The sequence below is a fragment of the Lissotriton vulgaris genome, chromosome 2_1 (assembly GCF_964263255.1).
Source record: "Lissotriton vulgaris chromosome 2_1, aLisVul1.2, whole genome shotgun sequence".
In the NCBI taxonomy this organism is placed as follows: domain Eukaryota; kingdom Metazoa; phylum Chordata; class Amphibia; order Caudata; family Salamandridae; genus Lissotriton; species Lissotriton vulgaris.
This window is the reverse complement of record NC_141687.1, coordinates 845,593,355-845,621,183: the sequence shown is the minus strand read 5'-3', so window position 1 is coordinate 845,621,183 and position 27,829 is coordinate 845,593,355. Positions and strand designations below refer to the sequence as shown.

General features: G+C 44.9%; 1 protein-coding gene across 1 annotated transcript in view; it reads left to right on the top strand.

The window, feature by feature from the left end:
• Positions 1–27,829, top strand: part of DRC11 (dynein regulatory complex subunit 11) — a 931,905-nt gene that overhangs the window by 885,211 nt on the left and 18,865 nt on the right. Inside the window, exon 15 of the mRNA XM_086956298.1 lies at positions 1,759–1,958. Coding sequence (XP_086812424.1) covers positions 1,759–1,958 — 200 coding nt within the window. The remainder of the gene's footprint in view (positions 1–1,758; positions 1,959–27,829) is intronic.

The window sequence follows — 27,829 nt, the reverse complement described above, 5'->3', positions numbered from 1 at the left end:
CATGATGGCTCTGCACTACACACTTTCATTTTCTGTTTTTTTATTTTCAAAAGCTTTTGAAAATAAAAAGATCCAATGCCCCCCCTCACCCCCCTATAATCGCCATGAGAGTTTCTTCCCACAGTGTGGGGGTAATTGAAAAGTTTTTACTTTTACTTAAGGCCACGTTTTGGGTGGCAGTTTATAAAATTAAAAACTGGAGATGTGTCCGCCCTCTCTAAATCTGGTGAGCAGATACATGGGAAAACCTCCAACAGCCGTTACTCTGTCGGGCCGTCAGTGGGATATGTAGGGAGTGGAGACGGAGTAGTCGCCACTGTCTGTGTACTGAAGGTAAACCCATCTATAAATCAGGAAGGCGGACCTTCAGTTTGACCGAAGAATGGAGTACCCTCTCCACCAAACTCTAAATCACCCCCTTAATTTGGTAATTCTGTGACTTTAACAGCAGATTCAAGGGGACATTGGATCCGTCGGGAGGCAGGGTTGGTGAACATAAGCTGACACAGAACCCTGATATCTGGTAAAGTTCCCCCTGGCATCTTTCAAGACTGTACATATGTTTGTAGATTTAATGATGCATGTCAAGTTTTTTCTCAAGAAATGTTTTTTTTCTGACTGGGTGTGTCAAATTTTGACTTTAAGCGGCTCCTTTTGATGCTGTAACTCATTGTCCCTGCTATTGGGCAAAACACCATGATAGGCAGTGTCCCAGTGTTACTTTGTGCATCAATCAATCAATCAATGAACTTGTAAAGCGCTGTCTGTAGGTGAGCAGGTCTTGGGTCTGTCTCAGATGGGTGGGTAGGGTGTTCCAGGTTCTGGCGGCAAGGAAGGAGAAAGATCTGCCGCCGGAGGTTGTTCGTTGGATGCGCGGGACGGCGGCAAGGGCGAGGCTGGTGGAGCGGAGCTGGCGGGCGGGTGTGTAGAAGTTGAATCTAATGTTCAGGTTAGTTGGTCCGGTGTTGTGGAGTGCTTTGTGTGCGTCGGTGAGGAGCTTGAAGGTGATCCTCTTGTTGACGGGGAGCCAGTGCAGGTCTCTTAGCTGGGAGGTGATGTGGCTTCGGCAGGGGATGTTGAGGATCAGTCTGGCGGAGGCGTTTTGGATGCGTTGTAGTCGTCGCAGGTGTTTGGCTGGGATTTCTGCATAGAGTGTGTTGCCATAGTCCAGCCTGCTGCTGACGAGGGCGTGGGTCACCGTTCTTCTGAATTCGGTCATCTAACAGAAAGTGCACATTTTGACTCTGAGTTGGTCAGCCTGTAATTTTAACTTTGTGGATCTGATAGGGTACATCTCCCCATGGTTTAGCAGATATATAATATGGTGTGTTATGGTGTCCTTTGATGAATCTAAGGGTCTCCGACAAGGGCTTTGTGCATCAAACAGGGTTTGTCACATTGCTGCTTGATAGGTGTTAATGTCCAGTCATACTCATAGTTTAATATATTTTTTCTAATAGTGTCAACACTGTAACTTTGTAAGTTTCTCCATCGAAGCAAAGGTGTCACACAATGACTGATTTTCTTAGTCTCATGTAAGTTGGAAGATTTCGTGAGGCATGCCACATCACCCTTTTCACTGGTTGATCACCCAGGATACAATCTACTGTTTTTCTGTGTTTTAAATCTCAGAAATGAAACTGAAGTGACGTTGAGGTGGAATCTTTTCCATTCGTGTGGTGTCTACTAAGAACATCTCATGTGTGCATTTGATATAGCAGCAGGTCTCATTGTTTCCTTAATTCATATATTTTGCAGGTTCTCAGGCGGTTCATGAGAAAGCGCCTCTAGTGAAGGCTCTGCTCCTGGCAGGGCCGCCCGGGGTGGGAAAGAAGATGTTGGTCCATGCCCTCTGCAAGGAAACGGGAGCCAACCTCTTCAACTTATCCGCAGCCAACATTGCCGGCAAATACCCTGGGAAGAGTGGTTTGCTTATGATGCTGCACATGGTGTTCAAGGTAAGCTGAGAGTACTAACACTCAAGCAAAAGACTACTAATGCCTTGGCAACAGCAAGATTAACCCCTAAGCCTGGTATCAAATCCCTGTTAAAAAAATAATCAAACAGTTCTTTTAATGTTACCAATCAAAAGCATAGTGAATACATTTTTTTAGAAAAAAGCAAGAGAAGGGATTTGCGTAATGAAAACCAAAAGGTTGTGCTAGGTTTATATCTATACCTATCATACTTATGCAATAATGAGGATTGTGAAAGGAGGTGTGATCAAGGAGAGCAAAGACAAAAGAGTATCATGGATGTGAAGGGATGGGGAAAGTAGGGAGGGAGGGGAAAGCTGAGTGGGTGGAGGAGGAGTGCTGGATCCAGGGCCGTTTCCAGCAGATAGGCCAGATGTGACAGGCCCATCCATGGGAGGCTCCTGTAACACCATAAGACATTCACAAAAGGACAAATCAATTTCTTAAAGGTGTCTCATAGTCCTGCAGTGCTACTACTTATTGCCTTTTTACTTCACTTAGAAAATGACTATCAATGACTTGAACTGTTTAAATAGTCCTTGGTTCTAAGTAGGACCAGATAGTTACATTTTGTTGTCCTCATTAACCCCAGGGCCATACCCCGACGTTTCTGACATTACAGTCTTATCTTTGCAAGGTAGCCATACCTGAAAGGTAGTTTTCTTTCTCTCTCGATGTACATTGGCATATGACCGATTATCAAGATACAGAGAAAAGGATAGGTGTAATTATAGGACAACATTTTGATTTATGAGGCAAATAGCACCAGACTATGTACCATTCACCCGCCAACAGTACCTTGTTCCACCAACTCATTAGTGGTAACCAAAAATTACATCTTTTAGAAGTAGGACCCGTGGCATCCATTTTTAATATGTGCTTTAGCAAAGTGAGCTATATAGTATACTTCGGTGGACAGCTATTTCCTACAAATTTCTCTGTGTTCCAAAAGTATGAAGTAGAATCATAATTTTGTTTCATCTTTACTCAGCTTTACTGGGCCCTCTAAAATCCCAAATATAATGAGGGGGAGGCTTACCTTAATGTTTAATCCAAGAATGTTCATCAAGGCCTTGTCCACATTTTCCCAGAAGCTGAAAACCCAGGGCATTCCATAAACATTTGGGCATCATTGGCCTTCTCTAGGCCACTTTTCATACATTTAGCTGCTCTCCCTTTTCCCATCTTCAATATCTTGTAGGACATCCAGTATGCTCTGTGGAGGGAAAAGAGGTGGCTCCTCCTTAAAGTAGCGGATTTGAAAATACAGTATAAAGTGCTCTTTGATACTTGCCTAGTTCATTTAACTGCGTCTTCGGAGCACCACAGCTCGCCTGGTAGCGTAAACTCTTCATCTGCTATATCCATCAATACCCAGTGCCAGCTTGAAACTTCCTTCCTCTTTAGTATTCCTTGCATTAAGGTTTCCTCCAATTCATTTCTTTCCCTGGTCTTCTGCATCAAGCTCTGAGACCAACTCTTTAATTGATAAATACTTAAATCTTGATATGTACCCTTCCGTCACCATATGAAGCTCTTCCCATGATAGATAACTACCATATTGCATGAGTTGGTCCTGCTGTTTTTACAGGGCATGCAAGCTTGCCATTTACGCATTCTGGTGCACACGATGGATCCCATTTAGGTGCAAATTTACTATAGTACATAAGTTTAGATACTTTCCTGATTTGATACCAAAGTTCCGCCATAGCTAGTAAGACTTTAAGTCTGACCATCTTGGTGTCTCCATATTTATACAAAAAGTCGGTCTCCTCGCCCCTAACATCTTTTAGCATGGCCCTATATAAAATGCCTATCTCAGAACTGTCCAGATTATTTAACAGTATTTTACTGTTCTTTAGTTGTAATACCCACACATTGTACTGCATGTCTGGTAATGTCAGCCCCCCTTTCCTCTTCTCTGCACCTTCCGCCATGATATTCGTACACCTTTTGAGGCCCAGATAAAGCTTTTAACATTTCTGTGTAATCTATTTAGCCACTCCTTCTTGAAACTCAAGGGGATTGTATTGAATAAAAATTTAATTTTGATACTATTAACATCTTGATCAGGTTTGATCTTCCGAAAGCGATAAGCGGGAGATACAACCAACCCTTCACCAGGCTCCATGCCTCTGTGAAAACTCTTGTATAATTGGCCTCAGACAATTTTCTAAGATCTTTTCATTTTGCCTTTAATTAAGCTATTACGCCCTCTGTAAGTTCAAGATCATAATTTCAGTTTCAAAAGTATTGACCAAATACCCCGCAACCTGATCAAAGTCTACTGTCAGTTGTATGATGATGGGTAGCGCAGTCTGTATTGCTGACGTTTAAACCATGAGGTCATCTGCGTATAAGGAGACCATTTTTACCCAGCTGTTATTGGCATAAGGAGGGATTGAGATCTCATTTCTTATCTTGGATACCAATGATTCTATATACAGATTGAATAATATGGGTGATAACGGGCATTCTTGTGCCTCACCCCCTCGATATCTCAAAAGCCCTAGTAAGGTTACTATTTATCAATTTTCTAGTTGATGGCTTTTGATATATCCAGTGTAAAGCTCCACAAAACGTATCTCCCAAATTATAATGGTTTAGCATAGCTAGCAGATATTTCTATGGTTAGTTAAATTTCGAGCCCTTTGCAGACAGAATTGAGGATTGCGCGATCATTATCACCTGGAATTTGATGTGTTAAATACCATTTCTCATTTTATGCCTTATTTTTCAAGTAAATAATTTGAAATAAGAGATATTTGCCACCTGGTAATACCCAAACCTGAGCCTGTGGTAGTGGTATTTACCTGTGTAATAAATACTTCACCCCATTCTGGCCCACTTTTTTCAGGGCCCAAAAGTGTACAGAAATAGGTGGGAAGTCAGAGAGGATGGAACCTTTTATATGACATCATATTGAAAACACCACTATATTACGCACATGACACCCAAATTATATTCTTTCTGTCATCTGCAAAGGATCATGGACCATCTAATCTTAACCGGGGCTTTTGAGTCGAGTCCCCACAAGGATAAACACCAACTCTCTCGAGCTCAATGGTGATAAGGCAGAGGTCATGGCCTTAGGTAAGACCCCCCAGCTCTGGGGCCCCCAACATTGGCCAGAATCTCTAGGCACTCTCCTTGACATGCCTCTCAAAGTTAAGAACTTGGGCGTTGTCGTGGATGAGAATCTTTCCATGAAGCCTCAGATGGTGAATGTTACCGCCACTTGTTTTGCTGTGCTTAAGTGGGTGAAAAAGATCATATGGATCAATCAATTAATCAGAGGGTCTTGTAGAGTGTGACTTGTCACTCCGGGTGGTGTCCAGGTACTGGGGTACTGTGAGCCTAGGTTGGAGGGTCGTGGCAGTTGAAATACAAGGTCTTCAGCTATATCCTGAAGTTCTTCAAGTGCAGGTGGAGGTCGTTCCAGGACTTTGCAGTGAGGTAGGAGAAGGAGCGGCCACCTAAGCGGTTTGACAGCTGTGGGGGATGTGGGCCAAGGTGAGGGAGAAGGTTCTGAGCTCTCTGGTCAAGTTGTGGAATATCAGGCGGTTGTTGATGTCGATGGATTGAAAGGAGGCGAAAGTAAGTTATCCCAGTGTGCAAGTGAAGGCAGGGCTAGAGTAAGCTGCATCTTGGTACAGAGTAACAGATGTTTATTGCCAACCAAATGAATGTTACTCAGTTCGTCGGCCTCTAGTAGGATGAAAGGCTGAGAAGACGCGCTGGGGTTCGAACCTGCATTTGTGAGCTGAAACATAAGATTAATAGGGTGCTTGCCTTAAAGTTAAGATTGCATTATATAATGCCAGTACCATATTAGAAAGCGAGCACAGTAGAGAAAATCAGGAGCCGAATTGAAAGGAGGCGTAAGTGAGTTATCCAAGTGTGCAAGTGAAGGGGCCGGAGTATGCTGCATCTTGGTGCAGAGTAACAGATGTTTATTGCCAACCAAATGAATGTTAATTACTTTGTCTGCCTCTAGTAGAATGAAAGGCTGAGCAGACGCGCCAGGGTTCTAGCCTGCGGTTGTGAGGTCAAACATAAGATTAATAGGATGCTTGCCTTAAAGTTAAGATTGCCTTCCTCCTTCTACAAGTCAACAGCAATGGGCCTAGCAAGACAGCGAATTCACAAGTTTCTCATTGCAAACAGAGCATTGGCAGGGTTGTGTGTCTGCATGTGGCATGTGAAGGGAGGGTTGGTTAAAAAGAATGGCGCAGAGAGAAGCGGGGACGAGTGAGCACGGCAGCGCGGAGAACGCACTAATTAAAAACAGATGGAGACATGACCCTGAACAGATGGCGCCCCTGCTCGTAACCGCAAGTTGTTGGCCGTGGGCGGATACATTTACTGGGAAAGGTGGGACATGCAGCCACCTTTGCCCAATTGCGTGCTGTCTTTTTAGAAACGATTCAGAAAAGGGGGTGATGATGAACAGAGTGTCTGAATTAAGCAGACCACTCTTACCCAGTCCAAAGATCAGGGCTTGATCCATCACCGTTATTTATCTCACTGCACCATCCCAGCTCAGAACCTGGCTATATGCAAATCAGTCTGTCCCTGGCCCAGTGCATCATGGGAACAGGGCAGACTAAACTACCAAGCCAATTCTTCGCCAGAAAGGAGACAAGCTACCGGGGACCGGTTTCTGGCATTTCAGCCGTCTTCGGCCCGGCTTGCTTGAATCCTGATGGTGCAGTGAGAAAGGGACTCATGTCTGAGTATACCCTGCCACACCTACAGTGGCCAAAAACGATTCAGAAAAGGGGGTGATGATGAACAGAGTGTCTGAATTAAGCAGACCACTCTTACCCAGTCCAAGAAAGACACACGCAAAGACCAATTGAAATAATGCAGAAAAAATTAACAATCGTGTGGAAAGTCCAGAGTGATTGCAAGAGGTCGTTTTCCTAGAGCAGCGCATGCGCGCTGCGCTAGGCTCGGCCTAAAAAGTGCCAGTACTCAGTACCGGCCCATTTAAAGCATTGATTTATATGAGGGTGAATTACTGCAGCTCAGTGCCCTCAGAAAAGAATGCTGAAGGCGGGTCGCGGAGGAGTTTAGTGGATTAACCTTTTGCGCTAGTGGGAATTTTCACTTCTCTGCACCCCACTGCGAGCTTTTGAGACACACCTTTCTAACTGTGAGTGAATTTGCTGATAGCATCACGGTCTCTTCTAGTCTTTTTAGTGAACAAGCGTTCTGTGCCTAAACATTCCTTGAATGCATTCAGAGTAAGGCACCGATATTTTTAAAACCGTTCCTCCAGGGTTTGTCATTCACATAAGGGACAGGACATTCAAACGGGGGGAAGAGAGGTATTGTGGTACTATAGTTGGAGCAGGTTATCAAAGCAGTACTTTCCAGCTCACTAATGTAAGAGGGGCTAATGCATGACATTCTGAATCTCTCTCACCCCAAACCTCTCCTCCAGGGTTCTGGTTTACCAGACACCTAGCCCGGCGACAGAATGCATGGATTCTTGGGGCTATGCGATCTGCCCAGTGGCACTTCGGTATTTTAACCTGACTGTGCTGAGAGATTTTAATCTGCTTGAGGGTGTGGCTACAGGAACTACTGGGTGTGCTTTGCTAAAGCCTGTCAAGCTTACAACCTGCACCAATTTGTCACCCACACCACACATCAAAGCGGACATATGCTTGATCTCATCTTTTCAAATCTTCCTCTGCCCTTTGATTCACTTCCCCTCTTCCATGGTCGGATAATTTTTTGGTTCATCTTTTTTGGTACATGGGTACCATAAAAATGTGCTCTGTCAGTCGGGGTCCGTTGGAGGTGAAAGTGTGGAACAAAGTTGATAGGCTGACATGAATCCTTCCTAAGGTCCTCAAAATATGTTTATTCAGGTGTGCTGAACACAGATGCCGGACTATTCTATAACTGGCTACAGGTAGAGGTGGTATCCTTACTAGTTCCCTCAAAAAGGAGCTTATCCAAAAAAGAAGCCCTTCCGCACCTTGATTCACACATGAACTCCTGTCGTTAAAAAAGCAGTGTAAACAACTTGAGTGCAGGTGGCGGCGGAGCAATAATTCCGCTCACAAAGATTGTTATAAATCAGCCCTTAAGGATTATCATAAAGCTATTCTTCTTATGTTGATTGCACTGATATGGCTGAGAATTCTTTAAGGGAGATCTTTAGATTTGTAAAATCTTATTTAAACCCAGCAACGTGCAATTCGCCAATACTCTAATCTACTGCTCTGCAAGCATTTATCCTCTCTTTCTGAGGATCAGGTTCTCAGGATTTATCAGGGTTCACTCCGTCATCATCTGCTGTAGGGCCAGGAAGCATAGGATTTGAGGGAAAAAAACCTATTGCATCGCACTGTCTCTATAACCTGGATACTATTTATTTGGCTCAAACTCAGCAGGCTTTGCCTCAGTGTAAATCCAGCTCCCCTATGAATCCGGGCCCTCCAGTCCTATTAAGTCTTTTTGCAGAATCTATTGCCCCCGCTCGTAACAAGATCCTTAATTGTTCCTTAGAGTCATGAGTGATTCGGGCTTGCTGGGAGAGGGCTGGTTATCCCTCTTCTAAACGAGCCGTCGGAAGAGCCCGCCATCTTGTCCAACTATTGACCCATCTCTTTGTTTCCTGTTGTTACCAACATTTTCGAAAGATTTGTTAATGTACAACTGTACAACAATTTGGAGGCAAACAAACTCCTTCACTGCACTCAATCATGCTTTTGTCCACAGCACAGTGCTGAAACTGCCTTACTTGAGTGATGGAAATGCTCAAATCAGTTTTGGACGAGGGGCAAATTGTAGCTTTGATTTGGCTTGATCTGCCTCTTGCTTTCAATACCGTGTATCACACGGTTCTATTGCAGCAAATGGCGGAGATTGGTATTGGAGTTCTGGCCTGATGGTTTAAATCTTTCCTTGAAGGAAGTGAACAAGAGATTTGATTTGTCCCCCACTCCTCCTTTGGGAAGTGTCTTGTACTTGGGTTGCCACAGGGCTGTTCTTTGAGCCCTTTATTTGACATCTATTTTTTTATTTAATTTTACAGAGTTTTATATAGCGCAAACCTGACCCGAATCGGTATCAGAGCGCTTTACATAGCACTAGTTGCATTACATGAGGACACATTCATTTTCTTTTTTTTTGTTGTTAGGCACGGGGAGATTAAGTGATTTGCCCAGGATCACAGGATGTTCAGCGTCATTGCCGAGACTCAAACCCAGTTTCCCAGAATCAAGGTTGACCTCCTTATCCATTAGGCCAACTCCTCTCCCCGATATATGGCACCATTAGCCAAACTCATTGAAATGCATATCCTGGTGACCATCTTATATGCTGTTGACACCCAGCTGCTCCTTATGTTTCATTATTCTGCTACTGACGAAGTCTTGTCATTTGTTGCTTGTTTGAGGAAAGCTCTACTTTGGATTGCCAAGAGCTTTCTTCAGTGCAATGCTGACAAAACTGAGATTTTATTGTTTGGGAAGGCCAGAGATCAATGGATTAATTACAGCCTGGGGGATCCGCTCCTGTCCTTACTACAGTTGCTAAGATGATAATCTATCTTTGGACTCCCAAATTCTCAGTAGGGGGATCTGTTTTGGCTGGCTTCAGTCAATGAGGACATTTTTAGACATCTTACCATTTGAAACAGGCAGAACGGTAGTCCGTAAACTCGTAACATCAAGGCTGGCTTATTCAAATTGCCTCTATTTCGCAAAACACAGCATATCACCTCATCGTTGACTTACTGAGGAAGGAATCAATTTCTGGTTACCTTAGGGATTTGCATTGGCTTCCTGTTAAGACAATAAACCTGTTTAAGGCGCTGATTGCTTTCACGAGCTGTCTACAAGCAAGGTCCTATGTACTTATTCTCTGGGACATTATAATCCATCTTGAGCGCTCTTCTTCGCAGAGACACTGGTGGTAAAGGTTCCCAGATTCCGTCTGGGTGGGACTGGTGGGCGGTGCTTTGTGATACTTGCCAGTAAAGAGTGGAATAGGCATCCAGTATCTCTTTGATCCATCTCACAGGAATCACTAGAGCCTAAAACATATCTTTGCTCTTTTCGCTAATGACTTGGCGAATGAGCTTGCCTTCAAGGATGTACCGCCAGGTCACTCCTTGGAGTAGCTTTCCGCTTAGTACATCATCTCATTCATTCATACTGAATTAGTTAAGGGTTTTGCATAGAATTGTTTTTTTCCGCCAAAGGCACTTATCTAATGTATTTCAATACATTTGTGACAACTCTCTTCTTCTGAATTACCCACCGTCAAGCTTCACAGACACCTCTTCATTGAAAGTGTCCTGTTGCTTTGTAGGTTTGACTTTATCAGGCACATTAACGTATACATATAGAAGAACACTGAGGCCTTCTAGTCCTATACAGCAAAGAATCTGAAGCCATGTAACTATATTATGAGCCTGTTGGGTAATATATTTGGAAGGCCCTATACACCTCTATCCAATGCGATGAACCCCCAAACAGCTGCAGGGCTGACACATCCAAGAAGAACCCACATTTCTTAGTCCTTGGCCCTTCTGCATTTGATTCTTGAGCCGCCCATGTTTTTAGTATGCCCGCAAGCGCAGGGCTGTACCCCAAGCACCATTGAGTTCTGACTGTCATAGTCACGCTCAGAGGCGCAACTAGAGACAAATTTCGGAGGGGGCTAAGAAAAAATTTCGGGGGGGGGGGCTGTACCTTTAATCAGTAGGCAGAGTGGAGCTGCAGGGGCTCTTAGAATGGGTGAAACAACTGCAAGGCCTAATTAACATTCAAATGGTCTTTTAAAGACATGTGAAACGTTCGGGTGTGGCTCTGTGTGTGCCCGGGATCTCTCTCATCCCGGGCTGCCACACACGACGGGGTAGGGGGGGCGGCTGAAGCCCGGTGAGTTCAATGGGTGTTGCGCGCCTGGTCACGCTGCAGTGGGCAGAGCTCTGTTTGTGCCAGTCCTTGCAGGTGGGGCTAATCGGCACTCATTTTTGGGGACTGGAACTTATTTTTCTGCATCAGATTTTCAGCGAAAGGCACAAAAGGAGGAAAGAAAAAGGAAGAGAAGGACAGAAAACCGCGACAGATTGAGAAAGCAAAGGTGAAAAAGAACATTCAAGAGCAAAATAATGGGTCAGGGAGTGTCTGGTGATGGATGGAAGTGACATCAGGTGGAATCATGACTACCCAGCCTTGGTATTCAGCACCACTGATATTTGCAGCAAAATATGGGCCGCAGCGCTCATAGTTTTACAAATTAAGTACCGGCGTTGGATGACACGGGTGTTGGCTGACATTAGCAAGGGGCCTACTGGGCGTGGCAGGGCGCATGCTTCGAAGCCAGCGGTGAAGCCCCTGAGCCAGCACTTGAGGTTGACCGAGGCCTGTCTCACATCCGCTCTCTGTTTGATAATGAAAGTTTGAGCTTTGAGAAGGGTTTCTCTGTGTTTTCGCTGACTTAGTTGAAAAAACGCAGCCTGTCCCTTTTAGTTTAGATTTAGAAACACAGCCCCTCCCCACCCCCCTTTTAAGGATCATAAAAGCGTTTAGATTAGAAATAGAACACCCTGTCTGGAAGTAGGCTCTGGCAAATAGGATGGATAAAATCTATATAAATATGTATGTAGACATGTCACATGCTATTTATTACCACTGTTGAGTTAGGTTGGAGCATGCGCAGGAGAGGCCTCTGCTTGAATGGGTAATGAACAACGTGTCCTTTACGCTCTGCATAATCTACTTATTTCCTGTGTATAGTTATAAGCACATTTAGTTAATCAGAACCACAGCACAAAGTATTAGGTTGTGGAGAGAGATAACATCTCATGAAATGCTTAGTATTTCCCAAGTTTATTTTTGCTACATCAAGTGAATAATGCATGCAGTTTGTCGGTCTGTCAGCAGTGACATCTCAAATCAGTTAATCTGGGACATGGTAATACATGAAGGAATCTGACCTTTGTGCAATGGCCATAAAGGCATTCATTGTTTTTTTTATTACTATGCTAATTTCCAATAATGTTTAATTTCTCCACATTTATTTTCACTGCTATGGTATAAAATGGAAAGAGTAGTAAATTCTTCAGTGTGCTGTGTGCTGTCACATTAGCCTACAGTTACCCCCAGCTGGGCGTTAAGCAATGGCATACTTGAATAAACACTTAGCCAATCTGAATGTCAATTAATGGCATAAATGTGTGATAATAAAGTTACTTCACCTTTTTCATGTTACCACTGATTCCTAAAGAAAGTCCTTGTCCCATTTTTAGGGTCTGGGTTATCCCAGCTCGGCTGCCAAACACACCTTGTGCATACAATATTCATAGAATGGGATCTGGAGCCCCCGCTTTCAACCATTGGCTCCCTTCTCCAATCCTCTTTTAGCCATTGGCTTGAGACTTTGCCAATCACGTCTTGGCTCAATGGAGCATTCCTCTATCACCTAATGCTATTGGCAGTTTGTAGGTATCCTTCAACATCCACCCCAGTGCTATCATTGATCTGTCGAGGGACTTCTTTACAACTGTAGCCCTCTCGTCCTCTCTTGCGGCCTTCCTCTCGTGTCTCACGCTTATGAGCTCTTACTGCATGCCTTATTACATTAAATCTAGACCTACTGGCTTGGCCAGCGCTTGCTATCGCTGGGCATTTAAGGTCCTGGTGTACCTGTACTTTATGTTCGACCTGTTATTTGTGTAACGAAACCTGAACTGCTGCTTCCCTTGTCGTACCTCTTCTATTTGGGAGAGGAATCATTGCGCTGTTGCTGCAGAGACACAGGGGGATATTCTCAAGGAAGTGGCGGTGAGAGGCGTTAGCCTCCTTGGCTTAACGCCTCTCACCGCCACTTCGGAAACGCGAGGCTGCACCCTATTCTCAAGAATGTGGTGCAGCCTGGCGTTACCCCCTGCAATGGTGCTAAGTTATACGACTTAGCGCCAACGCAGACATCCTTGCATCAGAGTGCAAGGGTGTCTGTGTGCAGGAGAGGGTTGTTCATGTGCAGGAAGGTGCCCCTTCCTACACATGAACATTCCTGAAATACCATTTTGCTTTTCCCATGTGTGCTGCCTGCGAAAAGCAAAAACGAGGAGAAATATAGCATGTTTCCTCGTTTCGCCTACTTAAGACCAGGATTTTTCTGGTCTTAAGTTCAGCGCTGCCACCTATTATTACTGCCCTTGATAATAGGTGGCAAAATCGATCACAATGGGTGTTGCGGTGGAACGCCCACCACAACACCCACTGCATGCCCCATTCACACTAAAGTTAGCATGAAAGGGGCCTTATTCTCAAGGCAGCTTTAAGCCACGTAATGTGGCTTTAAGTGGGTTAACGCTACCTTGAGAATAAGGCGCTGACCCTATCGCCATGGGAACTTCAGAAAAAGTGACATTCCTGTGGCGATAGGGGCTTGAGAATATTCCCCACAGTGCTTAATTTGAGCCTGTGGTTTCCGGTGCTTAGCACTGGCATCTAATCATAAGCACAGGTGCTTGAGCACCAGTTAAGGACACATTTATTTTTGTCAGGCACAGGGAGATTAAATGATTTGTTTAGTACCACAGGATGTTGAGCCTATGCAGAGACTCGAACCTGGTTCTCCAGCTCCGAAGTTGGCAGCTCTTATCATTACACCACATCCTGCCCCCACTTGTAGGGTTTCATTGTTAGTGATTGGTTCTGTGTTAGGCAGCGCTAACAGGAAAAATGGGCTGGTCTAACCTTTGTTATGACGAGAGCCCCGGCACTGATTTTTTTTACTAATTAACCACTGCAGAGACTGTATCCAATTGGTGTATTTTTGGAAGTTTTCTCTCTTCTTGCCAATTTGTTACTCATTGTTAAGCAGACTGTAAGAGAAAAGGCTGATAGCAGTAGGACACAACTACCCCACCCTGCATTTCCATTGTATCTCTCTCTTGTAGTCTCTGTTGTTTTACCACCTTGCCTCTGACCCACTGAGACCTCTGTGGTGGCAAATGTATGTAATACTCTCAGCGGAGCGCCAGGCTTCTGCAATAGAGCAAACTAACCAGTAGTTTACCATTACATTTATTGTTGAGAGCGTAACTCCTCTTGCCCTCTCATAGGGTGATTGCACTTGGTGATTTATTTCTGTATAGGGCCTTTTTTGGTAGCCTGGGGTTGAGTTCTAGTGAACCCCACACCCTCCGTGTGAACTGCATGCTCTGCCTCTTAACCAAAAGACACACAATTAATGGACGGAATTCAGAACAAATCAAAACACTCACCCCATGTCAAGAGATCTGGGTTCAATCCATCATTCTTTTGCTCACCATGCCACCCCAGCTTAGAACTGACCATATGCAAATCAGTCTTGACCCAGTGCCTCATGGGAACAGTCCAGCCCGAACTACCAAGCCAGGTCCTCCCTGGACCGGAAACAAGCATCTTAGGACCGGTTATGGGGGTTTTAACCCTCATCAGCCAGGATAGCTTGAACACAATGGCACGGTTGAGCACGGAACCCAGGTCTGGGCATACCTGGCACACTTAGAGCGAGAAAGCAAAAGACACACAATTGATGGATGGAATTCAGAACAAATCAAAACATTCACTCCCAGTCAAGAGGTCTGTGTTAAATCCATCATTCTGTTGATCACTATGCCACCCCAGTTTAGACCTGGCCATATGCAAATCAGTCTTGACCCTGTGCCTTATGGGAACAGTCCAGCCCGAACTGTCAAGCCAGGTCCACAAGCATCTGAGGGCCGTTTTTGGGGTGTCAACCCGCATCAGCAAGGATAGCTTGAATCCAGTGGCACAGTGAGCCCAGTACCCACGTCTGGGCATACCCGGCGCACTTACGGCTTGAAAGCAAAAGACATACAACCAGGCTGGCAGGGACTCCAGGTACAGGTTGGAGTAGCTCATCCAGGACAATGTTTTCATTATACTACTTGTAATCTTCGACGTTTAATGGAAGAAACAGGAACACAAATGTCAGGACACAAAGAATAAAACTGGAGACTGGATGAGCTGCTCGTGAATGGACCTGGAAAAGACGAGAGCTCTAGTAGTGTATTGTATTGTATTGTAATTGCGTTTGTATAGCGCTTACTACCCCTGACGAGGCTTCAAAGCACTTTTTCGGCAAGTAGCACGCCACTCCAGGACCCATAGAGGATTAGAGTTGAATTAGTATAGTGAAACATGCAAGTAAATTTTAAGTGGTGGATAGTGAACATAGGACAAGGGGGCATATTATCAAGGGGGTTTATCTCTGCTTTTTTGGCTTTAAAAGCCAAGAAAGCGGAGATAAAATTATCTCCCTATTACCTAGCTGTTGCTAACACCAGTTAGCGACAGCTAGTAGGAGATAGCTACCATCTTGGGCCCCACTTTGCATGTCAGTGATATTTATCACTAATGACATGCAAAGTGGGTGTGCCAAGATGTTAGCGACTGAAAACAGTCGCTAACATCGCTATCTCCTATTACCAACTTTTGGAGATATTCGCGCTAAGCGCGAATATCTCCAAAAGCTAACACCTGCCCTGAGCAGTTCTTAGCCATGTTATCCAATGGGAGGTGGATAACATGGCTAAGAGCATTAGCTCGGTAATGCATGAATATCGCGGACTTTTCAGCGATATTCACGCATTGCGGCGATTTTTATCGCATTTGCGATAAACCTTGGTAATACCAAGGTTTATTTGCGGTAAAAATCGCCGCAGCTCAGCGGTAAATTTTTGTCTCTAACCAAGCAATAGTGATAATTATCGCTATTGCTTGGTAATATGCCCCAAGGTGCCTTAATATTTTACTATATTTCATTATTGAATTTCCATTTCATTTTTGTACCAGCCGAAAGCTCCCTGAAGCCTCAGCATTATTGCACAATTACACGCATTTTAAATGAGTTCCCATGTTGCTACCCCATGTTGTACACTACCCTTTGTAGTTGACCCACGTACGCTTGCACACACAAACATCAGTCCAGCAACGCTTGGCTCAAAGGTAGAGCCAACAATCAGCTCATGCAAACACTGTTAAAAATCAACCACACACAATCTTTCTCGAGTTTCATTTACCTTTTCCTGATGAGTGTTGTCCTTTGGGCTCTTAAATCGTGCCTAGAAGTGCGCTCTGGGAGGGCTCCGCTGAGGGCGGTCAGTAGGTCCGCAGAGGTGTGCATGTGTTCTTACTTACCCGTTCCACCTTCTAGCACTGGACCGGTGTCAGATATTGAAGGCACACTGTGTTTTTCACAACACATGTACTTAGCTTACATTTTGATTACTTTCTATGTTATGTTTTGAGTCAGAATCTGCTTTTTTCGTATTCTTTCTATTACAAGGTGAAAGATTTAATGTGGAGTGATGTAAAATCAGCATAATGTTGGGGTATGTATGTCCCCCGGGAGTTAATCACCATATTTATATTATTTTTGGAACAGGTCTAGCAACGAAGCTGACCTGTGTCTTATTATTGTTAGAAAGGCGGATAGTGAGAGCAGAAAGGGTGACTGGGAAAGGAGCAAAGAGTGTGGAATAGAGAAATGTGAACTGAGTTTGAGGAAAGAAGAGAAGGAAGTGGGAAAAGTGGAAAAAAGCAAAAGAGTGCTAAAGGGACAGAAAGAAAGGCAAACTGTAAGAGCCTAAGAGAGCAGGTTATGAAGAGGACGAATAGGGTAGAAAGAAAGTGGAACATGTAAGAAAACAGAAACATATAACACGTGGGGCAGAAAACTCTTACGGTATGATAGGAAAAAAGCAAAAGATTTAAAGAGAAGTGTTATTAGAGACCAATCATTACAAATCTCTGGTACAAACTTAACATAAATACAAACAGCAGTCAGACACTCCAACAACCACTTAATCAATGTTTCCACATGTAAACAAGCATTGGCACATCCAATAGGTCTCGCTTATGCGAGCTATTGGCTTTGGCAATGCTTTGCAGCAATGCTGCACCCCTGAGTGGATGCTATGGAGTGTGGCTAAAACTAATTTTCAAAAGAGCTATGGTGCAGACAGGGGTAATGTGCTTTTTTTTATCTGCATTAGCACTGGATGCATCATAGTCAGTTTTTATTATCAATTTTGGCCTTGCGGCAAAGCAGCCATGCTACTAAGCAGCGTGATACAAATAATTGCCAAAGTTGGCAATGCCCATGCTTTACAGCATGAACAAAAGGCAATGGCAGTGCCAAATGTCTCAAAGGGGATACCTATTGGCTTTCCAATGCTTGTTAGGTCCCCGCAAAGCCCCTCTGTGATTCTGAGCAAGTCAAAATAACCCCCCTGTGCGTAAAAAAAGAGAAAATAAAATATGACATTTAGCAAATAAATCCTATCACATAAATGTTCATGCTTTAGTGAAAACATATTTGGAAGCAGATAACAACTGTTGTCACAATAAAAGCAAATAACATCTGTTGTTACAGTAAACAATCATTTCAAAGGAAAAAGTGCTTCTTTGAAGTATATGTGGCTTAGTAAAATATATCTACAAATGGTAACAGGTTGACATGAAAGAAGAAAAAATAAAAGTAGTGCCTCAATCACAGCGCGATTAGCGAAATGAAAGCAATCAAGCTGAAGTAATCAGTACTTGAACCATGATCCATGCTCCAGCCGAAAGAAAAGGAAGTGAAGCCAGTAAGCGCTGACTAATTAGAAAGCAGCAAATAAAAGTGAGGGTGAAGCCAATGAATGTTAAGCAATGGGCGGGCTGCAAGCCCCTTGTGGTAAACAATATCCCTTGCCAGCAAAATCACATACAGTGCATGCGCTGTAGTAGGCAAGTCCCAGAAATTGAGAAAGAGCAGGAGAAAAGACGAGAGAACGGACAGCAAAAGGAAACACAGAACACCAGGAAATGGTAAAAAAAGAAGGGAAACAAAAAGGTAGGAGAGACAAAGAGTGAAACAGTAAAGTGCAAAATAGTGCCAGATGACTTTAACCACATGGCTGCTAGGCGTTTTCCCGTCCTGCGCTGAAAAACCAAAATCACCATAATTCATGACGAGCTGGCCTTGTCATCCGCGCACGGCAGGTAAGCGCCATGACGAGCCCAGCTCGTCATTAGCTTCGAAGGGGTTAATATGTAGTAAGGCAGCCATAGTTGAGAAATAGTTTATTGACACCATTATGAAGGACAGTCCATAGCCCAAACTTGACATATTGTGTGCATTGTTGTAACCTTACCTTCCACACTTTCCATCATGGTCGACAAATAGACAAAGTTACCACATCTTGAATGAGTTGCCCTAGAACTTGTAAGATCAGGGACAGTGATGCTCCCTAAAGAAGGTAAGCAGCTTTGATGCCCTCCAAATCAGCATAAGAGTTCCATTTGCAGTATGGGGCCTCACTTTTAGCCTTATTAAAAAAAATGCTTTGCTGTTCCAGCAAATCTACACCTGAATATAAATAACCATTTCTATGCATTTACATGCATCAACCATGATGCTTTAACGTGGATTCATCCCTTGTGATCTTCCAGAAGATCCCTTTTTAACCTCCCTCTTCCCTTCACCCCCATTTAACCCCCCACATGAAGGAGCTGTTTGTAGTAATAATGGTTGGTGACTTTCCGCCACTCAATTACCCCGTTTCCATGGCTTCCCTCCTTGATAGGAAACCACATTTGATGTGATGGGAAAAGTCTTATTTTATTCTGTCACCAAGAGGACAATCATCTGTAGCAATGTAAGTTATAAATCTAAATATTTTCCGAAAAGCGTTGGAGCGCTAATTAATCTATAGAATCCAGTGTGTCTGCACATATATGTTCTCTGGCTAGACGATCAGTCTAACACGCTACATGCTATTTGAAGCACGCTTGTCGCCACTGGGTTCTATGACAATCCAACGGTGAACATGCTGAGGGCCAGATTTGCTAAAAGTGAATGAAACTATGCGTCATCGCATTGTGGGAACAGTTACAAAATGTGCAGCTCAATATACACAAAAAATTACGCGGCTATGATGTCTTCAGCCATTCATCACAACACTCCCAGCAATCTGGAACAGAAACTGGTGCTTTCATGTGGCAACAGATCTTCCAGAATAGCCAATAACCTCTTATTGAAACCACAAAGATACAACAAGAGGAAAACATGCAATTGAACCTTCTTGGGTATGGCGCCCAGGATCTGGCTCCATCTGGCTCTTACTTAATCTCCCTATTGCATCCTTCAATAAATAAATGAAATCCCTTCTCATGGCTAAGTTCACTTGAACACGGGTTACTGTGATTATACGGTTCTATTCTTGATCTATAGGGAACTATATATTATATTATTTACTACTTCTCTATGTATCTTCGTTACTGTGTTTATACTATGCTTGATTTGTATGGAACTACATATCCTTTTCCATATGCCTATGTATATTTGATATGCCGATTCTATTATCCCTGATTTTTATGGAACTATATGTTATTTACCATATGCCTATGTATCTGCTATATTTACCTTGTAAAGCGCTCTGATACCCGCAAGGGTCTTGTTCGCGCTATATAAAACCTTCAAAATAAATAAATAAATCAGCCCAGCTAATGCAAAAAATACTGCTTAAGCAAAATGCTCTGCATTGTGCTGCAGCATAAAGGTCAGTCAGTCAATGGGGTCTTGTATGACATTTGCTCTCTAGTTACTTCTTCCAGGACAAATATCTGTACAACAACCGCCCAAGGTTGATCCATGTAAAATGTGCATTGTCACTAAAACTACATATTACATGCAGGATTTTCACTCAATATTACACTTGTGTTTTTCTTACACCTGGTTCTATTTGTTGCTAGAATTCCACACAAAGTCAGATAATGCAATTGTAGTAAATCTGGGGCCAGATGTACAAAGCATTTTACTGGTTGGAAATGGCCCATCATGCTTTTTGCCACGTACCAACCCTATTCTGCGAGTCAGTAACCTATTACCAACTCACAAAATAGGGTTTCCGAGTCCCTTTGCGACCGGTAAAAAGCATTTTGCCATGTACCAATCCTATTTTGCAAGTTGGTAACCTATTAACAACTCGCAAAATAGGGTTTCCGAGTTGCTATTAGGAAGGGGCATGTTAATATCGTCCCTTCCTAATATCGAGTCGCACTGGGATGTATACATGTTTTGCGACAGGGAATGCGGTCACAAAACATTTGCAGTTACCACCAACTTGAAGTTGGTGGTAACCCATTTGCAAACAGGAAGGGATTCCCAAGGGGCCCTTTCCCTTTGTGAATATGTGTTTCAAAATTTTTTAAGAGCAGGCAGTGGTCCGGGACCACTGCCTGCTCTTAAAAAATGAAAGGTAGCTTTTCATTTTTATTTTTGAAATGCGTACCGTTTTTCTTTAGGGAAAGCGGGCTGCATTACAAAAAAAAAATTGCAGGCCACCATTCCTGTGAGTATAGGCCATTCCCAATAGGCCACAAAGCAAGACCAACCTCATGAATATTCATGAGGTTTGCCTATTTGCAACCCACTGGGAATCGCAAAATGTGTCTAAGACACATTTTTACATGGGTGTTTGCGATTTCCTAATTACGGATTTAAAAAAATTGCAATTAGGAAATCGCAAACTGACTTTTTTGAACATCTGGCCCTTAGGAGTGTCTCAGCTGTTTCGCCCCCTAAAAAAGCCCTCTTTGCATTTATAGTCAAAGGTTTGGTGTTATGTGATGCAAAGCAATTAGGCACGTTAACCAGGCAAAAAAATCTTTTTGAGTGGGAAAGTTGATTAATGCTGTCTTTACAGCGCTTATTGTTGCACAAGCCCAATCACAAATGTTTAGTAAATCTAGGCCCAAATTAACAAATTGGTAACCGATCACCTCATCTGATACAAGAATCCAAATGAGCTTCTTTGTTAGCGAATAGATAAATTCTACCACAGGGAGAGACACAAAAAAACAAAAAAACAAATATCCAGTGAAAGCATGGATAAAGCTACTGACAATCTATACTACTATTATAAAGCGAGAACAGAAACCTTTTGGCAAGGTAAACTCGTGAACCACAGCGCCAATCCTCACACCCAATACATTGTTGTAATCCTCAGGGTGTGTAGATGGACATAGGCTGCATAAAATAAAATAAAAACGTAAATTAAAAAATTAAACTTTAAAAACACAGTAGTCCCCTAAAAGTAGCGCCGGCCGCGACGTAGCGCTGGCCGCGACCTAGCGATGTCCACAGCGTGCGTGATGACGACAGGCGGGGAGGAGCGGTGACGAGCAGCGAGGAGTGGCGATGAAGTCCGGAGCGCGGGTAAGAGCGGCGGCTCAGGTAGGGCAAAGGCAAAGGCGAGGCGGGAGGCGATCTGGGCAATGTCGGGGCGGGCAGGGGCCGGGATGGGACTGCACCCAAGCCTGAAATGTTGCCCCCAGCCCCCTTCTGTCCCGGGCAACGCTGCCGCAATCCGGAAATGCTGCCCCCAGCCCCCTTCTGCCCCAGGCAACGCTGGGGCGGGCTGCTAGTAAACAGTAAAACAGACTTCCTGTAAGGATCTCACCCGTCTTTGATATCTGTATTTTGAGGACCCAGTTTGGCGTGGCCTAATTTTCAGTGTTGAGTCTTTTCGAATGAAAAAACAGATCAATTTGAATTAGCGAATACCTGGCTCTTGAGGGAAGCTGGACCAAGTATTTTCTCACTTTTGTTTACATTTTGCCACATCTTTATGAAAGCCATTTAGTTGGTTGCAAACCCTGCAATTCCCCAAGTCACGGGGTTTGGAACCAGTGCATGGCTTTTTGTTATGTACTAAGACCCATTTAGTGATTCCATAATAGGGTATCGAATGGCTAAATGAATTTATAAAAACATTGTGAATTACTATTTGGATGGGGTGTATTAGGGCGTTCAAATAGCAATTCGTAAGACAATGTATCAACGCTTTGGCATCAAAATTCAGTTGCAAAACATTGAAAGGTTACTGACTTCTGAGCTGGAGTGGAAACCTATTCACAAATGCAGAAGGATCCCAATGCAACCCCTTCCCCTATATAAATTTGAAAAAAAAACGTGTATTTGGCAATGAGCAGTGGACAACTGCCCAGCTCCTAAACAATCTTAAACAATTTTTAATGCAGGGACGTTTGCTTTAAGGAAAATGGGATGGTTTAAAGAAAATGATTTCTTGAAAAGCAATCACAGAAGGGGTCTGCTGACCCCAGCAGGCCACCATGCATAAGATGGAATCTAATCATTTAGAGTCACAATGTGGGACCTTCCCATGCACATTGGCGAGGTAGGTGGGATTGCAACCCACTGTGATTCAGAATTTTGTGAAACAACCTATTACCTAGGTTGGGTCGCAAAATTCCACACTAGTTGCAAATTACAACCAGTATTTACACATATGGGCCTTCATTTATTTTGACTCTATATTCAGAGCTCGACACAAACTGAGCGTTCAATGTATGCGTAAGCTCAATATTAATTTAACTGATTGTACTAATATTATTGTCACAGGGAGGCTGAGTCACACACTGATAACTCGAACTTTTGATCTCCAAGTGGCGCACACCTCTCTGCAGCACGTGCATTAACCCATTTATCTTTCTCCACAATTTGTGTGGCTGCGGGCGGCTCTTTGTTGACTGGTGCAACAAGTCTGCCCTGTCTGTCAGAAGGAGTGTATTCCTTGTGAGCTGTGAAGAGATATTCCCCCGTGGCCGGCTCAGGAAGCTCTCCGTGCCAAGAAACTGCTTGCTGCTGTCCCTCTGTCCTCGCACTGACCCTGGCGAGGACAGACCACTAGCTTCCAAGCTCCTTTCATCAACTCGCCACCCCAGACACTCTGCGGGAGGTCCGGGGCTGAAAGAAGACCCTTGGAGAAGAGGCCTCCCAGCTCCGCAGAAGGGAGATGACGGATGGGGCCTTGGTTTGACAAGGCGCCGATGTCCCCAGCTACACTTCATGTGATCCTCGGCTGCTGCTGGAATCTTGGATAGGCCAGAGTCTAGGAGATGGTGTGTGCAGGCATCTCACACATCTGTCCAATCAAGGAACAGGGTTGGCAGCTGAGGGATGTGGCAGGGTTGTGTGTCAGAACGCTGTTAGAAAAAATGTATTCTTGTCCTAAATATCGTTTTTTAAAATATTGTCCCATTTGGTGTGGATTTCCTATATTAGCTCCAATAGGTTGGCAGTTTTGTAAAGAAGGATATATTTCTATCAGAGGATGTTTGGTTGCAGTATTCCAGATATTTCTGTGGGTATGCTTTCAAGACAAATGTATTTATTTATACTGTTTATATAGCGTAGACATTAACCAAAGGCGTTTGAGCGCTTTACAAAAGAAATAGATCACACAAGGCATAGAAATGACTTTACCCACAGGTGCTAGGACATTTACAATAGACAACGAACATCACAGTAATGAATACATTACAGCAATTGTGGGTGGGTCCCGGTTACAGAAAGAACCCCAATGAAATCGAGGTAGAGAGGTAAGCCTCAAGGAAGGCATCAGGCGTATATAAACTAAGCTAAGGAGTTGTAGATTGTAGAAGAGAGATAAACTAAAGTGTCTTTTAAAAAGATGGGCTTCGAATTCAGTATTAAAGATAGCAAGTGTGGTGGTAGTGGGTACCAGGCGCAACCTGTACCGGTAAGAGCGGCTGGGCGGGGGCAGGGCGGGGGAGTCGACATACAACGGCATAAGGAAAATAAAATAAACAGGGCTTTATTTGGGATGAACAAATGGGGGGGGGTCTCTCAAAGGGACGTGGTCGATGTAATTTAGGGAATGGCTTAAAAATACATAAGCTAAAAAACTGTATTTAGCGTAGTGTGCCGCCCAACTGGTACTTTTCGCTTCTGTCATTGCATCCGGATATATAATACAACAAGTAACATTACACCTACAACAAGCCAGGGCTATTGGCTTTGTCAGTGGTTCTTAATTTCATATAATAAGCAACGACTATGGCTTTGTTAGTCAAGTTAAGTCAAGTTTAAATTTGTATAGCGCACTACTCACCCAGAGGGTCTCAAGGCGCTTGAGGGAGGGGGGAGCTTTAATTATCAAATATCCAAGTTTTTAGTTGTTTTCTGAAGGATAGGTGGTTCTGTGTGAGGCGGAGGTGGGTGGGGAGGGAATTCCAGGTCTTGGCCGCTAAGTAGGAGAAGGATCTTCCTCCCATGGTGGATCTTTGGATGCGTGGAATTGCGGCGAGGGCTTGATTGGACGATCGAAGTTGGCGGGTGGGGGTGTAGAAGGACAGGCGCGTGTTGAGGTATTCGGGTCCTAGGTCGTAGAGGGCTTTGTGTGCGTGGGTGAGGAGGCGGAACGTTATTCTCTTGTTGACGGGGAGCCAGTGGAGGTCTTTCAGGTGACCGGAAATGTGAGCTTGGCGGGGGATGTCTAGGATGAGTCTGGCTGAGGCGTTTTGGATGCGTTGGAGTTTTTTCTGTAGTTTGGTTGTAGTTCCGGTGTAAAGGGTGTTTCCGTAGTCTAGGCGGCTTGTGACCAGTGCATGGGTGACCGTCTTTCTTGTTTCGGTGGGGATCCAACTGAAGATTTTGTTGAGCATACGTAGGATGTTGAAGCATGAGGATGAGACGGCGTTGACTTGTCTGGTCATCGAGAGGGAGGAGTCCAGGATGAAGCCCAGGTTACGTGCATGGTCCGTTGGTATGGGTGCGGTTCCCAGGGCCGGTGGCCACCATGAGTCGTCCCAGGCGGAGGGGGAAGATCCTAAGATGAGGACTTCCGTTTTGTCCGAGTTTAGTTTTAAACGGCTGTTCTTCATCCACTCGGCTACTTCTTTCATCCCTTCGTGTAGGTTGGTTTTGGCGGTGTTTGGGTGTTTGGTGAGGGATAGGATCAGCTGAGTGTCGTCTGCATAGGAGATTATGTTGAGGTTGTGTTGGCACACAATGGATGCGAGGGGACTCATGTATACGTTGAAGAGGGTGGGACTGAGTGAAGAACCTTGGGGTATGCCGCAGATGACTTTGGTGGCCTCTGATCTAAAAGGGGGGAGGCGGACTCTCTGGGTTCTACCGGCGAGGAACGAGATTATCCAGTCCAATGCTTTTCCTTGTATTCCGACATTGCTGAGGCGTTGTATAAGGGTGTTATGACAGACTGTGTCGAAGGCTGCGGAGAGGTCGAGTAGGATGAGGGCAGCAGTTTCTCCGTTGTCCAGTAGAGTTCGAATGTCGTCTGTTGCTGCGATGAGGGCAGTCTCGGTGCTGTGTTTGGCTCGAAGCCGGATTGTGCAGGGTCGAGGGATTTGTTGGATTCGAGGAAGGCGGCGAGTTGACTGTTGACGGCTTTCTCAATGACTTTGGCAGGGAATGGGATGAGCGAAATGGGGCGGTAGTTCTTAAGTTCAGTGGGGTCTGCTGTAGGTTTCTTCAGGAGGGCGCTGAGTTCGGCGTGTTTCCAGCTTTCCGGGAAGGTGGCGGAGTTGAGGGAGCAGTTGATGACGTCTCGGAGATGGGGTGCGATAATGCAGTCTGCTTTGTTGAAAATGTGGTGGGGACATGGGTCGGTTGGCGATCCTGAGTGAATGGTGTTCATCAGGCGGATGGTGTCTTCAGTGGTGATTGGGTTCCAGGCGTAAAGGTTGTTGGAGGGGGTTTTTAGTTCAGAGGTAGGTGGGGAGGGCTGGTCTCCAAAGCTGTTATGTATGTCAGCGATTTTGTTGTGGAAGAACGAGGCTAGAGAGTCGCAGAGGTCTTGGGATGGAATGATGTCGTTGGTGCCGGCGGTGGGGTTGGTAAATTCTTTGACGATGTTGAATAGCTCTTTGCTGTTGTGGGCGTTGTTGTCGAGTTGATTCTTGAATGCTGATTTCTTGGTGGATCGGATCAGTTGGTGGTGTTTGCGGGTGGCGTTCTTGAAGGTGGTCATGTTGTCAGTGGTTGAGTTTTTTCGCCAGGCTTTCACGAGGGTGCGACAGATCTTCTTGGATTTCTTAAGGTCATCATTAAACCAGGGGGCTTTTTTACTGCCGTGCTTGATTTGATGGTTTTTCAAGGGTGCTAATTCGTCCGCGCTGTGGGTGATCCATTGTGTGAGGTTGGTGGCTGCTTGGTTTTGGTCCGATAATTTTGCAGGAGGGTTTTGGTGGAGCGATGTGAAGAGCTGGTCGGTGGTAATTTTATTCCAGTTTCTCCAGGGAATTGGTTGTGGGTGGTTGTGGGTCGTAGTTTTTTTGTAGTTGAAGTGAACGCAGCTGTGGTCCGTCCAATGGAGAGCTGTGGTGTGATTAAAGGAGATGTGCTTGCTGGAGGTGAAGATTGGGTCGAGCGTGTGCCCGGCAGAGTGGGTGGGGGTGTCAACAAGTTGTTTGAGTCCGATATTGGCGAGGTTGTCCAAAAGGGTGGTGGTGTTGCTGTCGTTGTTCTTTTCCAGGTGGAAGTTGAGGTCTCCCAGTAGGATGTAGTCCTCGGAGGGGAGGGCGTGGGGGCAGATGAAGTCAGTGATGTCTTAGCTGAATTGTGAGCGTGGTCCGGGTGGTGTATAGATGAGGGTGCCCCTGAGTGTGGTCTTAGGGTCGGTGTGAATCTGGAAGTGAAGGTGTTCGGCGGTTGTGAGGTTGTCATCGGAACTGGTCGTGATGTGGATGGTGTTCTTATGAACGATGGCGATTCCTCCTCCTATTTGGTTGATGGGGTCCTTTCGGATGATTTTGTAGCCGTTCGGGATGGCAATGGCGATGTCGGGCGCTGATGAGGCGTTCATCCAGGTTTCTGTGAGGAAGGCGACGTCCGGCGAAGTGTCGAGTATGTTCCAAAGTTCAATGGCGTGTCTGTGGATCGAGCGGGTGTTGAGTAGGATGCACTTCAGGTGGTTAGTGTCGGTGCTCTGATTGGAGTCTGTGGATTTGGTGTGCGTCCTGATGCAGTCAAACTTGCTGGAGTGGCAGGTGAAGGGTCCATGGGTGTGTCCTGGGGCGGCTTGGTAGCAGTCTCGGGGATGGCCGGTATTGAGTGCTGAGAGGGTGGCGGAGTCGTACGTTATGCGGGTGGAGGGGAATTTGCGGGAGCCAGGGGAGTGGCACTGGGCGCGGTCCAGGCGCGGACGGGCGTAGACGGGCTTACCTTTGGCACACCTTTGGCGCGCATGGGCGACCGCTGCGCGTGAACGCTGCACGCAAAAGCATCTGTCATAAGTGGATAGTGGAGGGGGGTGGGGCGAGGGAGGAGCAGCTGGGAGGCGGGAGGGGGGTGATTTTCTTTTCCAACCTGAGGTCAAGTGAAGAAATGAAAAGTTCGATAGGAATCTATCTCTGCACCTTCTTTTAAGAGCTGCCCATACTCAGAACCGACAAGACCCAGCCCACTTAAAGCCCTGAAAATAAATAAATAAATAAAACCACTTACCTTTCGCTCAAAGCATCGCGATTCGGCGATGCGGCGAGCGCAAGGTAAGTGGTTTTATTTTTTTATTTTTTTTCCCTATCCCGTCATATGTTGAAATCTCCCCTGCCGCACTGATCTTGCCTGTACCGTCCGTACCTAATGTGCACATTCTTAGGTGAGGAGTGCCAGACTCTAGTCGCACTTCCTGAAAAGCATTCAGCCATAGATTGTTCCTTTTTAAAGGTTGGTGGTTCTAGCAGCAGAGCCTCAGCATTCCATGATGGTTTAGCATCACAACAGAACATAAGCTTGTCAGACAGGAGATGTGAGTGGATGTATGTGTGTTGAGTAAGGAGACTTGAGGGAGCACTGGGTGGAAGGAGGTTTGTGTCTCTTCACAGATTCCAGAACTTTCCATCACAGAAATGTGAGTACAATGTCTTTTTTAGTAAAAGTTTGAGGTTTGCCAGGGATTCTGGGGAAAATAATCTGGTGAAAGCCAGACAAAACACCCCACCCTGGATTCGCCTTGGTGTCTAGTATTAACC